The sequence below is a fragment of the Salmo salar genome, chromosome ssa11, assembly GCF_905237065.1.
Source record: "Salmo salar chromosome ssa11, Ssal_v3.1, whole genome shotgun sequence".
NCBI classification, from domain to species: Eukaryota; Metazoa; Chordata; class Actinopteri; order Salmoniformes; family Salmonidae; genus Salmo; species Salmo salar.
In genome coordinates, this window is record NC_059452.1 from 98,271,363 (window position 1) to 98,284,789 (window position 13,427).

The 13,427-nt window shown below is 42.1% G+C and overlaps 1 protein-coding gene and 1 long non-coding RNA gene across 4 annotated transcripts; one reads left to right on the forward strand and one right to left on the reverse strand.

The window, feature by feature from the left end:
* The first annotated feature begins 202 nt into the window (after positions 1 to 202).
* LOC106563811 (claudin-4) lies at positions 203 to 2,672 on the forward strand. Its single transcript, XM_014129676.2, has one exon. It carries the CDS (start codon positions 692 to 694, stop codon positions 1,646 to 1,648), a length of 957 nt encoding a protein of 318 aa, XP_013985151.1. The 5' UTR covers positions 203 to 691; the 3' UTR covers positions 1,649 to 2,672.
* A 656-nt stretch (positions 2,673 to 3,328) lies between these two features.
* LOC106563814 (uncharacterized) lies at positions 3,329 to 7,982 on the reverse strand. 3 transcript variants are annotated; one of them, XR_006757706.1, is made up of 5 exons: positions 7,095 to 7,964; positions 6,781 to 6,907; positions 6,488 to 6,623; positions 5,874 to 5,966; positions 3,329 to 4,455 (listed from the first exon to the last, which is right to left on the reverse strand). It is a non-coding gene; the product is annotated as an uncharacterized lncRNA (long non-coding RNA). The 3 variants fall into 3 exon arrangements; XR_001319326.2 differs by having other exon boundaries at positions 3,329 to 4,800; positions 7,095 to 7,962; XR_001319323.2 differs by having other exon boundaries at positions 3,329 to 4,800; positions 5,874 to 6,623; positions 7,095 to 7,982.
* Between the last annotated feature and the right edge of the window lie 5,445 nt (positions 7,983 to 13,427).

The following is a 13,427-nucleotide window of genomic DNA, read 5'->3' on the forward strand; positions in this document are numbered from 1 at the left end:
TATACATATACACACACACACACACAGACATATATATCTCCCTCTCTCCCCCAGAGGGAGGTGTGGTATATACACCTGCTCACTGTCACCCAGGTGGATACTCAGGAGAGAGAGAAGACAATACTGACGCCACCATTCACAGAGAGAGCGTTTGAGAGGAGGGAGGGAGGAAGAGAGGAGGGAAAGACTGATAGAGGAGGAGGGAGAAAAAGAGAGAAAATAGAGAGGTAGAGGGAGAGAGGCAAAGAGAGGGAGGGGAAGAGAGTCAGGTGTAGCAGAACAGGTATAGAGACACAGATACACCCAGAGGTAGGCAGGTAGGAACTGTACGCAGGAACAGAGGCCTGTAACAGGTGGGCAAGGCAGCGATCTGGGATCTCTGGTGACCCACTATACATAACAGCAGCTTAGCGGAGGGAAAGAAGAGGCTGAAACTGAAGAAGGGTCAGCTGAAAAAAAAGACACTGCCAACCATTAAAGGACTGAGAAACTGGAGAAAACGGGAAGTGACTAAAGAGTGTTTCAGTTCAGCACTCACAGACCCTGAACAATCCAAAGGGAGTGCCAATAGAGTAGATAGGGACTGTGAGAGACAGAGGCGTGCGAACGTCAGACTTTCTAAGGACTCTGACTGACAACAACCAGCAAGCAGCTAGAGAGACAGTGTGTTCTCTCCTCTGCCCCCTCTAACATGGTCTCTCTGGGGATCCAGATGCTGGGCAGTGCCCTGAGCCTGCTGGGCTGGGTGGGGGTCATCCTGACCTGCACCCTGCCCATGTGGAGGGTCACGGCCTTCATTGGAGCCACCATCATCACGTCTCAGACCATCTGGGAGGGTATCTGGATGAGCTGCGTGGTCGAGAGTACAGGCCAGATGCAGTGCAAACCATACGACTCCCTCCTGGCCCTGTCCTCCGACCTCCAAGCCGCCAGAGCGCTCACCGCCCTCGCCATTGCCACGGGCGCCGTTGGGCTCCTACTGGCCTTCGTCGGGGGGAAGTGCACTCGGTTTCTGGATGAGCAAAGGGGTGGGGTCAAAGAACGGGTTGCCGTGACAGCGGGCGCGGTGTTGATCGCCACGGGGGTGCTGTGCCTGATCCCCACTTCGTGGGCTGCTGGGGCGGTGGTGCAGGGGTTCTACAGCTCCACCACCGATGCCCAGCGGAGGGAGATCGGGGCGTGTCTATACATCGGCTGGGGGGCATCCATCCTTCTCATCCTGGGAGGGGGGCTGTTCATCAGCTCCTCCTGCCCCCTCCCGGCCCACGACGAGGATAAGAGCCCCTCTGTTCGCTACCTGGTGGTTCGCTCGTCCAACAGAGCCGCCTCCAGCCAGGCAGCAGCCTCCCAGCACAGCAGGGGACCGTCCACAGAGTTCCAGGCCAACGGCAAAATGGCCTTTACCAGGTCTCACAGCAGCCAGGCAGCATCTGCCAAGTCTCAGCCCTGGGGAGTGGTGAAAACCAGGCCTCCCTGGGAGGAGGACGGGCTGGGTGTGGTAGAGCAGGACTACAGGCCGGGGTCTTGGGGGAGTAAGGCACCGTCTACAAAGTCTCAGTTGAAAAGACTGGAGTCTCAGGAGAGTTTAGCAGACAAGTCTCAACCCAGTGAGGATGAATCCTTAAACCCAACTAAGACCTATCTCTGAGACCACACACACACACACACACACAGAGCATGGTTTATGGCAAATATGGACATTAACTATGCCTGTGTGTACTTGTTTATTTGTTTTGTGTGTAAAAAGTGATATTAGAATTTTTAATATTTGATGAAGGATATAACTGGCACTGAAAGTTAGGTTTTCTTTTTATTAGTTGGGTTTGTTTGTGACATGTAAAAGCTTTTCCATGTTTTGTTGCTGTAATAATGTATGTAAAGAAAAGTCTACTTCCCTTGATGTGAATGTTTTCAGTTCCTTTAACAATGACCAGACATTATATACAGTAAGACTATTGATTAGTGTTTATATGAAGCTTCTTGGTTCTGCAGTTTGTTTCATAGCTTCATTTTGACCCATTTAAAATTACATTTCCTCTGTATGTAGCTCTTTCACGTGCAAAACTCAGAATCAGTTCAATATGAATTAGTATGTGACCAGCTACGCTATGGAAAGCCCCAGCCAGGACAAACCAGTTTGACAGAGAGTGAGTTGAGGCTGAGCTCACACCAATGGTTTGCATTGTGTTGGGTAGCTATAAAATGCTGTGTCCCGAATGGCACCCTATTGCCTATGCAGTGCACTACTTTTGACCAGGGCTCATAGGGAATAGGGTGCAATTTGGGATTTACACCATGATATCCGTGAAGGATTCAAATGTGAGTTTCACCAGATCATGGACATGTGACGTCTGGGTTTTGTTTATTAAAATACGGATATTTTCCTGTTTACCCTGAACAAGTATATCTCTACCAGGAGGCGGGGATCAAATGTACTGTCGGCCTACATGCTTCTAGCCTACTAAACCGAATGTAACAAACACAAGCTCTGTTTTGCCAAATTAGGATGACAATGCAGGTTTGAGCTCCCTCTGGTGTCTGGATGGGTTTGTACATGAACACAGTAAACACAGTAACTCTCATTGACTAAAGGGTATATATTAATGAGCAGGAGAAAACCCTCAGGCCCCAAGGACTGGAATGTACAATATTATTAAATGTTTCGAACCACTTGTGGTCTCACCTTGTCCATATATTGCTTTCATGGTAAGGAAACAAGTCATTTAGTAATTTGGGTGAGCTACCCCTTCATTGACAAACATGAATTTGAGATAAGGCAAAACAGAAGGTTGTTTTCACACAGAGTTAGGATTTCAGTGTCAAAAGGTAGTGTTGCAAAATTCACTTTCTCAAAATTCCCAGGTTTCCCAGAGATCCTGGGTAGTGGATTCCTGGAATCAAGAGGGAATAAGCAGGAAACCCGGAAACCTCCATCCAGGATTTTTGGAAAGTTACCGGATTTTTGCAACCCTAGTCAGAAGGGGTAAAAAAAACACAATATATTTTAACCACCCCTATCCCTTTCAAATTGAACCTGTAAGAAGAAGGTATGATATGGTATAACTCTGTATGAATGGTGTCAGATAAGAGAAAAGATGTCCTCTATGAATGTACAGTATCAACTGTATTCACTTATCTGATGTAGACCTTAAAGAATGTTGTTGTTGTGGTCTTTTGAGAGATGAGATTCATTTTCAGACATTAACAACATAAAATTGGAAAGACACTAAACTGCAAATTAATTCAAACATAGTGCACCAGAGTACTGCTATGACATTCAGCTACTTGTTTTATATTTTAACGAGAAATAAAGGACAGAAGAGATGACTTAAAGCAACACCATATGATTTAAATCTAATAACATCGATGATTTAAAAAACATTTTTTGCAGTGTTGTTACATTTATGGATAAGAACCATCCCAGATTGGGTAGATTTTAAACTGACAAAAAGTAACAGCTACAAACTATTGGAATTGATGGAAGGAAATTAAAAACAAGTACTCCATATTTGATCAATTATATATCAACATAAGAGACTAAAATACATAAAGCAATCTAACTAATTGAAACTCAGAGAAAAATAAATAGGGTTTTGGTGAAGTATTTTTAACTGACTTGCTGGTTAGTACATTAACTGTTTACAAAGTAGTACAAATCTAATCTTTCTCAAAAACACATTCTGTACAAAGTTCTCTGGAGCTTTCTATTCCACAGGTCTTCCAAAAGCTCCGTGCTTTGACAATGTTGCCATGAACCCGTTTGACTTCCGAGGTATTGCGGTCCTTGGCAGGTTTACATCACCGACAACATGTATTTTACTGTTAATAGACTGAACATAATTAAAACGAATCAAAGCATGCTTTAATAGATATAAGATTAAAGTCCAAAGTGGCATTTAACCAGCATGCCCCTCCCAGGACAAGTTAGATTGCAGCCACCCAGCCAATGTAGAGACAGTTCCCGAATTCCCACATCTGACCATCAGCCACTGACAGCTCATGCTGGTTGTTTGAGAGGCCATTGGCCGCCCAGCTGGAAGCGTTGAGGACACAGTCCAGAGAGCATGAAATTAATTACAGTAGTAAGAGCAATGTTTTCTTCTTGAATTGTGGGCTTCAGCTAGGGCACATATTCCAAACAATATGCCTTACGCTTATAATGATAGTTCTATTGATCAAGTCTTGAGCATTGCGCAAATATGATGGAAGCTTCTCAAAGGAGTCAGGATCATGCTCTTGACACTTCAGTTCTCCAGAGCTTTCGGCTTTCGCAGGTCTTCCAAGCGCTCCGTGCTTTGACAATGTTGCCATCAACACGTGTGAATTCCCAGGTATGGTGGTCCTTGATGTCCGACCAACCCAAAATGCAGAAGACTGCCATCACCAGACCAAAAAATAAATAAATCAGGCTCAGCCTCTGTACTCCACGGGCCATCGAGGGATCACGTTGCATGACTTGGCAGGAAAGAGACGGCAGTGACACAGAATATACAGTATATAGTGAGTTTTACAATCCGTCCCCATGGCGTGACATACTAAATAAGATAGTACGCCCATTCTGACACAGCCCAGGTTAGGTAGTAATCAGGCCATGAGACAAGAATGTCAGATCTTCTGATGGTTTTTCATCTGGACATTCAGAAGATCTTGATGTCTGCACAGTATATTTCTATTGTATATCTGATCTAGACTCTTGGGAATGCTGTAATCACAATTGGTGATCAGGTGAACGAGCCATACTTGCAATGCCAAGAGTGTGAAAAGCTGTCATTAAGCCAAAGGGTGGCTGCTTTGAAGAATCTGAAATATAAAATATATTTTGGATTTGTTTAACACTTTTTGGGGGTTACTACATGATTCCATATGTGTTATTTCATAGTTGTGATGTCTTCACTATTTGTCTACAATGTAGAAAATAGTAAAAATAAAGAAAAACCCTGGAATGAGTAGGTGTATCCAAACTTTTGACAGGTACTGTATGTAAATAAGGTATTTCTGGTTTTTGTTTTTAATAAATTACCAAACTTTTAGAAGAAAAGTTCAATATGTGTTGTGCTGTATTTTATTTGTTTCATATTGTATCTTAAAAGTGACTTTGGTCTCCATGGTGACTTCCTGATTAAATAAAGGTAAATCATCTGAGAGAATCCTGCTATTGACATACTTGTTGAATTATGCAACAAAGTAACAACAGTAATTAAAGAGGCAGTCTAGACAGCACAGGCAGGCTGACAAAGAGCATGTTTTACAGTGGTTACAGCCTTGTTCCTCCCTTTATGTTAACTTACACCTAGTGCATTTATGCAAATTAAGCAACATTTTCTTTATTTTAAGACAAAACATTTTTTTAAATACCTGATACCATTAGACAATACTGTACATGAGTGCATTCTAAGAAACATTTGTATTTTACAATACATTGAAAACCTGAATTCTCCACCAAATCACTGAACTCAATTCATTATCTGTCCTAGCCCTTGATCGTGACTGAGTTCCATCACATTATATAGGGTTAGGGTTTAATGTTCCCACACGGCCATATCGCCATGTTATAGCGAGTATTTATGGAAGACAGACGGAAGACAGAGGGATCATGTGTTTTATGTGCTATAATTCACTCAATGTCAGATGGATTTAAACAATTCTTAAAGTTGGGAATATCTTCATCCATTGTCCAACCGTTGTATTTACTAGAATTGTTTTTAAAACCTTTTAACAATTTTGATGACCGTTGCCAACACAGCGTTAACGAGAGAGAGACATTGTGAGTTCTCTTGATTTCTACCGGTATTGTTCCATCTGTCTATTTAGCTCCAGCATTAAGCCTACAGTACAAATCAGAAGAATGAGTAAAGTATAATGAGGAATCTCACCTGGTTTAAGGGCCTCACACAGCTCTCAGACAACACTCACAGGTGCCTAACCATGAGCCATAGCTCTGACGACCACATCCACATCAAACACACCTGCCGGGAGTGGTTGAGATAGAGGAGGTAGAAGAGAGGAACGAGAGAGAGAGAGTCAAGATCCTGCGAAACCACAGCAACACCTAAGGTACCACTCTAGGCAGATGAAGGCTAAAGCTGCCTGTGGCCCAGAGAATGACATGAGGATGATGAGAGACGTTACTGAAAGATGTTTGAAGAAGCAGTAAGGAAAGGCCTCACTGCCAGAGGACATGCTCTTCTGACTGAATTCAAAAAATGTATTGATGTAGCAACTGCAGATTGCCCCTTTGAAGAGTGAATGGGATAATTTGGAAGGAAAATTCCATAGCTCTCGCTTCTGAGTGGGAATAGCGTGTGACAAGAGGATGAAGACAGAGAAATATAGCGTGTGACAAGAGGATGAAGACAGAGGAATATAATGAAAGGGCACATCAGGGCAGCTCCCGTCCTTCTCTGTGTGCCACTTTGTTTCAATTCAAAGATTTTAGCTGATTATCATCCATATTATAAATTATATAAAGTTCAAAGTTCGGTGGTACCAGCTTGGTTATGAAGTGGTTAGTCTCCCAGCATGCATTGCTTGAGGTCCTGGTAGAGGCCCGTCTTATTGGCCAGTTCCAGCATGCCTTTGCTCCAGTCAACGCCCACAAAATGCCTGAAGCCCATCCTCTTCAGCTGCATATCAGACAGACACAAAATCACAGACGTCATCACTCATTTCAAAGCTGCAATACAAGTTATTCAGCAAGTGGGAAGAAGATATGCTTGAATTGAGGTGTTGTCAATCACCCTCCTACTGTCCTAACATAGTGAGTGTGGTTTTGCGTTTTACCAGTGATGCGACCATTCCGGTACCACAGTCCAAGTCCAGAACCATAGCTGTCTCCCGGTCACCATGGAAACAGGACAGGCATTTTGCAGGCACTACACGGCCCGTAAAAGTCCAGAAGTGCATGATCCTGTATATTGAATATACAGTCAACAGCCCACATGTAGTATGTTTCGGTTATACACACAATTGCTTGTTTACAATTGACCTCTTGTCAGACCAAGAGGTTCATTTTAAAAGCCATAGTGATCACAGTAAGCAGTCATCTATAAGAAGTCTGTACAATAAGAGTACATGAATTAGAATCATTTCACTACCTGATCATAGTTGTCTGCCCAGGTGTTGTAGAAGTTGACTGTATCCCCGACCTCACATCTTCAAATGTTCTAGTTGAGGTGCAGCAGTTGTACAAAGGGTTTATGGAAGGCTGTTCACACTGCTTCAAAAAACCTTCAAGAGGTGTGGCCCCTTTGAATACTTCACCCACAACAGCCCACAGGGTTTGAGCATGCCACAGGTTTGAACATGTTTGTTAAGGGAACTTCTGCCAATGTGTAGGTGGACTATTTTTGCTGTGGCACCTCGAATAGAGTTGCAATACACATTGAGTTTGAAGCATTGAGCTGGTAACTGGCAAGTTGAATTTAAACACCAATGAAGACACCACAATTAACATTCATGATATGAAAGTAGTCAATTGGGTGGGGATTCCTATGGGTTGGGAGTGATCAGCTAAGGATCAGAGCATTGTCTTGGTTTGTCATGGCTTTAAGCTATATCACTGCTATCTAGTGGCCACAATAAATGAATGATAAGATTTGGTTCAGGACTCCAGCACTGCAGGTGGCGGTAAATCACCAATATTAGCTTTATGCTTTTCTTCAAACACAAAATAAGAAGAAAATGAACTTCTTTGAAATAGAGATGAGTCGTCTTTCTAGCTCTGTGGATGTGCTGTGCACCATTAGCTCCAAATAGCTGCATTAGCCCCATTGGCTCCATTTCCTCCTGTCAACCTACAGCCTTAGCGGTGTTGGCAGAAAGCAGATGTTACCTGTTTTCAGGGATATAGTATTTTCAAACTAACCACATGCAGTTGTTGAGGTGCAGCACAGAGGTTTATGTGAGGTTCTCTGTTACTCTGTAACCCCATTCTAACTCTGCACTTAATTTTATCAGGCAAACATTGCCTTGCAAAAGTATTCACCCCATTGGTGTTTTTCCTATTTTGTTGCATTACAAACTGTAATTTAAATAGATTTTTATTTGGATTTCATGTAATGGACATACACAAAATAGTCCAAATTGGTGAAGTGAAGTGAAAAAAATAACTGGTTTCAAAAAATTCTAAATGGAAAAGTGGTGCGTGCATATGTATTCGCCCCCTTTGCTATGAAGCCCCTAAATAAGATCTGGTGCAACCAATTACCTTCAGAAGTTACATAATTAATTAAATAAAGTCCACCCTAGTGCAAACTAAGTGTCACATGATCTCAGTATATATACACACCTGTTCTGAAAGGACCCAGAGTCTGCAACACCACCAAGCAAGCGGCACCATGAAGACCAAGGAGCTCAAAACAGGTCAGGGACAAAGTTGTGGAGAAGTACAGATCAGGGTTGGGTTATAAAAAAAATATCAGAAACTTTGAACATCCCACGGAGCACCATTAAATCCATTATTAAAAAATGGAAAGAATATGGCAAAGCTCCACAGCAGAGATTGGAGTATCTGTCAATAGGACCAACTTAAGCTGTACACTCCACAAAGCTGGGCTTTATGGAGTGTGGCCAGAAAAAAGCCATCGCTTAAAGAAAAAAATAAGCAAACATGTTTGGTGTTCGCCAAAAGGCATGTGGGAGACTGCCCAAACATATGGAAGAAGGTACTCTGGTCAGATGAGACTAAAATTGAGCTTTTTGGCCATCAAGGAAAATGCTAAGTCTGGCACAAACCCAACACCTCTCATCACCCCGAGAACACCATCCCCACAGAGAAGCATGGTGGTGGCAGCATCATGCTGTGGGGATGTTTTTCCATCGGCAGGGACTGGGAAACTGGTCAGAATTGAAGGAATGATGGATGGCGCTAAATACACTGAGACCTGTTTCAGTCTTCCAGAGATTTGAGACTGGGACGGAGGTTCACCTTCCAGCAGGACAATGACCCTAAGCATACTGCTAAAGCAACACTCGAGTGGTTTAAGGGGAAACATTTAAATCTCTTGTAATGGCCCAGACCTCAATCCAATTGAGAACCCATCCAACTTGAAGGAGCTGGAGCAGTTTTGACTTGAAGAATGGGCAAAAATCCCAGTGGGTAGATGTGCCAAGCTTTTAGAGACATATCCCAAGAGACTTGCAGATGTAATTGCTACAAAAGGTGGCTCTACAAAGTATTGACTTTGGGGGGTGAATAGTTATGCACGCTCAAGTTCTGTTTTTTTGTCTTATTTCTTGTTTGTTTCACAAAAATATCTTGCATCTTCAAAGAGGTAGGCATGTTGTGTAAATCAAATGATACAAACTCCCCCAAAAAAATCAATTTTAATTCCAGGTTGTAAGGTAACAAAATAGGAAAAATGCGAAGGGGGTGAATACTTTCGCAAGGCACTGTATGTGTGTGCAGCATTTTTATTGTGTGTGTATGTCTAGGGTTGTGTCTGTATATGGCTTAGCTGGAGCGTTCCCCTGTGGGCATTAAAAGAGTATTCTCTTTTCCTCTCCTCTCCTCTCCTCCTTCACCTCTCCCTCCCTCCTTTCCTCTCCTCTACTCAGCTACCAAGACAAATGCACCGCCATCAGGAAGTGTAATCATTTAGCGAAGGTGAATATAAATAAATAGTTAATGCCACGGACAGAATTCAGTAAATAAGCTATTTCCGTTTTTTTTGTTTTATTTATACATTTGCAAAAATGTGTAAAAACCTGTTTTTTTGTTTTGTTGTTATGGGGTATTGTGTGTGGATTGATGAGGGAAAAAAATTATTGGAATGTGATCAAGAGGAAGATGGATGGTCACAAGCCATCAAACAAAGCTGAGCTGCTTGATTTTTGGCACCAGGAGTGGCATAAAGTCACCCAACATCAATGTGAAAGACTGGTGGAGGGCATGCCAAGATGCATGAAAGCTGTGATTGAAAATCAGGGTTATTTTACCAAATATTGATTTCTGAACTCTTCCTAAGTTAAAACATTATTTGTATTGTGTTGTTTAAAAATGAATATGAACTTATTTTCTTTGCATTATTCGAGGTCTGACAACACTGCATCTTTGTTATTTTGACCAGTTGTCATTTTCTGCAAATAAATGCTCTAAATTACAATATTTTTATTTGGGAGAAATGTTGTCAGTAATTTATAGAATAAAACAAAAATGTACATTTTACGCAAACACATACCTTTACGCAAACACATACCTCATAGGAGTTGTCAAGTGTTGGTTCCATGTTTCATGAGCTGAAATAAAAGACCCCAGACATTTTCCATACAAACAAAAAGCTAATTTCTATCAAATTTTGTGCATGATCATTACACAGGTGCACCTTGTTCTGGGGACAATAAAAGACCACTCTAAAATGTGCAGTTTTTGTCACACAACACAATGTCAGAGATGCAATTGGCATGCTGACTGCACGAATGTCTACCAGAGCTGTTGCCAGAGAATTGAATGTTCATTTCTTCACCATAAGAAATTAGAATTTGGCAGTACATCCAACCGGCCTCACAACCGCAGACCATGTGTATGGCGTCGTGTGCGCGGACGTTTTCCTGATGTCAACGTTGTGAACAGAGTGCCCCATGGTGGCGGTAGGGTTATGGAATGGGCAGGCATTGACCCTTTTCCATTACACGACACACTGACATCATGCACAGATGCTCGTGACATTCAACATTGCCTAGATTTACGTTTTTATTACTTCTAAACAAAATAACTTTTTAGGTTCTCAAACGCTTATGTTTTCATTCCTACATGAACAGATTATATTTGGTTGTGATTTGCTAAATAATTATTTTGGATGTAGCAGTTGTTAGCTAGAATGCTAACACTCATTGATATAGGCTGTAGCAAAAGTTAGCCATTTTATTGGTTGAAGTTGAAGTGTTGAAGTATAATGCAGTTGATTTGCGATGATGACAACCATTATATGAAGCAGGACATTATGAGCCTTAACATCCAATTATAATCCAAAATTAGTGTGAAATGCTCTCATAAGCAACATGTAAATAGAGGCTTTTTTTGCTGGCGTTCTATAAGAACTCCCCCTTGTTCTCCTACCAACTAGCCCGCATCGCCCTCGTGCTCCAATGTTTGAAAACACAGAAGGGGGTCTATAAGCTACAGACAACGAACACAGTTGCATTTTATCGATGGCAATTTGAATGCTGAGATATACCGTGACAAGATCCTGAGGCCCATTGTCTTGCCATTCATCCGTCGCCATCACTTCATGTTTCAGTATGATAATGCACGGCCCCATTTCAGAAGGATCTGCACACAATTCCTGGAACCTGTAAATGTCCCAGTTCTTCCATGGCCTGCACACTCATCAGACACGTCACCCATTGAGCATGTTTGGGATGCTCTGGATTGACGTGTACGACAGCTTATTCCAGTTCCTGCCAAAGTCCAGCAACTTCGCACAGCCATTGAAGAGGAGTGGGACAACATTCCACAGGGCACAATCAACAGCCTGATCAACTCTATGCGAAGGTGATGTGTTGCGCTGCACGAGGCAAATGGTTGTCACACCAGATACTGACTGGTTTCCTGATCCACACCCCTACTTTAAAAAAAAAGGTATCTGTGACCAACAGATGCATTTCTGTATTCCCAGTCTTGTGAAATCCATAGATTACGGCTGTCATGACGTTGCCCTCTTCGGGTACAGCGAGCACAGTTGACCCCCCTCCCTCTGCACCAGCCCCCCCCCCCCCGACCTCTATACTCCTGACACCAGGCTCTGTAAGAAGAGGTTGTGAATTCCTATGAGGAGATTCTCTCCTCATGGCCACAGTATAGAGACAGAGTGAGTTTTCATAGACCACACAAAGGAATTTATTCTACCTCACAGAACTTGACAACAATATTCAGGTTCTGGAGAAGGTATAAAAGATCGGTGAAGAATCCAGCTATGAACAGGTCCGTTTGGTACAATTTTGTGAAACTCATGAGAGACAATACGGCCACATTACCATAATCATGTTTATACAATAGCCTCAGCTATGAGGCTTACATCTAAATGGTTGTATAAAATGAATGAATAAGGATGGAACTGTTTGTGAAATTGTGTAATGTGATTTTGGACTGTTTAATGAAGGAAACTCCAATTCCATGAGCACAGTTATGGTCTGGCGTCATGGGACAGGCCCTTTTCTGCTCTTCCGAATAAAACCCCCACCTAGGTTTTCTATCACCAGACCGAGCTTACCTCAATTACGAGATGGCTAAAGGTTGGAAACCAGCTTACCTCGATAACGAGAGGGCCAAGGTTTGACCATGCATTTCTCTGGCTGAACTTTTAACCATACCACATGGTTAAACTTTTAGACTATTGATACCGACAGAATAAGAACAAGTGTTTGATATTAAGTACTAGTCTGCAGCTAGGAATTCAGTATCATTGAACGCGAAGACCGACAACCGCCGAAAACAACTATTCTATAACGACATGAATGAATGTCACTCTGAACTATCCACTCTAACCACGAGAGAGAGAGAGAGAGAGAGAGAGAGAGAGAGCAGACAGACTCTCCAACAGAAACTAACTTTTCAACAGAGATCCCGACGACACACTGAGAGTAAATATATAGATTGATTGCAATTATTCCCGAATGAGTAGGCGTTCATGTGCAAAGGGTTAGCATTTCAATTGTTATAATTATCAACTCTGTAGTGCCTTCTCAGCTGACCCCACCCCCCTTTTGTATAACAAGCCGCCATGCCGGTTTAGCCCACTAGGGAACATTCCTCTATCATTTCTTTGTAACTATATCTACTGTTTGTTATGCATTTCTGTGAATTACTTAATTAGTAAATAAATGATTTTAAGACAATTGATGTATGGATGACTCATAGTGAAGACTGGGTTCGTGCAGATAACCAACAATTTACGACGTTTGGAATGAGACTGACATGAGGTAAAGAACACGTCATTAATCAGAAGACTAATTGATCAGATATTAAATATCTGAAAGTTATATTAGGAAAATTATAACTTTGTAATCTGAATATTTTCCTTGGTGCCCCGACTTCCTAGTTAATTACAGTTACACGATTAATCAGTTTAATCGCTTAATAATAATTACAGAGTTATTTGATAAATACATGTTCAGTTTTAATGATGCCAAAGACACGACAGGGCCTAATGAATTTATTTCAATTGACTGATTACCTTATTTCAAATGTAGCTCAGTAAGTTCCTTGAAATTGTTGCGTTTTTATATACTTTTTGTATACATTTACATTTGAGTCGTTTAGCAGACGCTCTTATCCAGAGCGACTAACAGGAGCAATTAGGGTTAAGTACCTTGCTCAAGGGCACATCGACAGGTTTATCACCAAGTTGGCTCTGGGATTCTAACCAGCGACATTTCGGTTACTGGCCCACACTCTTAACCACTAGGCTACCTGCCGCCCAAAATCCCCA

Coding starts and splice junctions, on each gene's coding strand:
- LOC106563811 (XM_014129676.2), top strand. CDS start 692: ATGGTCTCTCTGGGGATCCAGATGCTGGGCAGTGCCCTGAGCCTGCTG.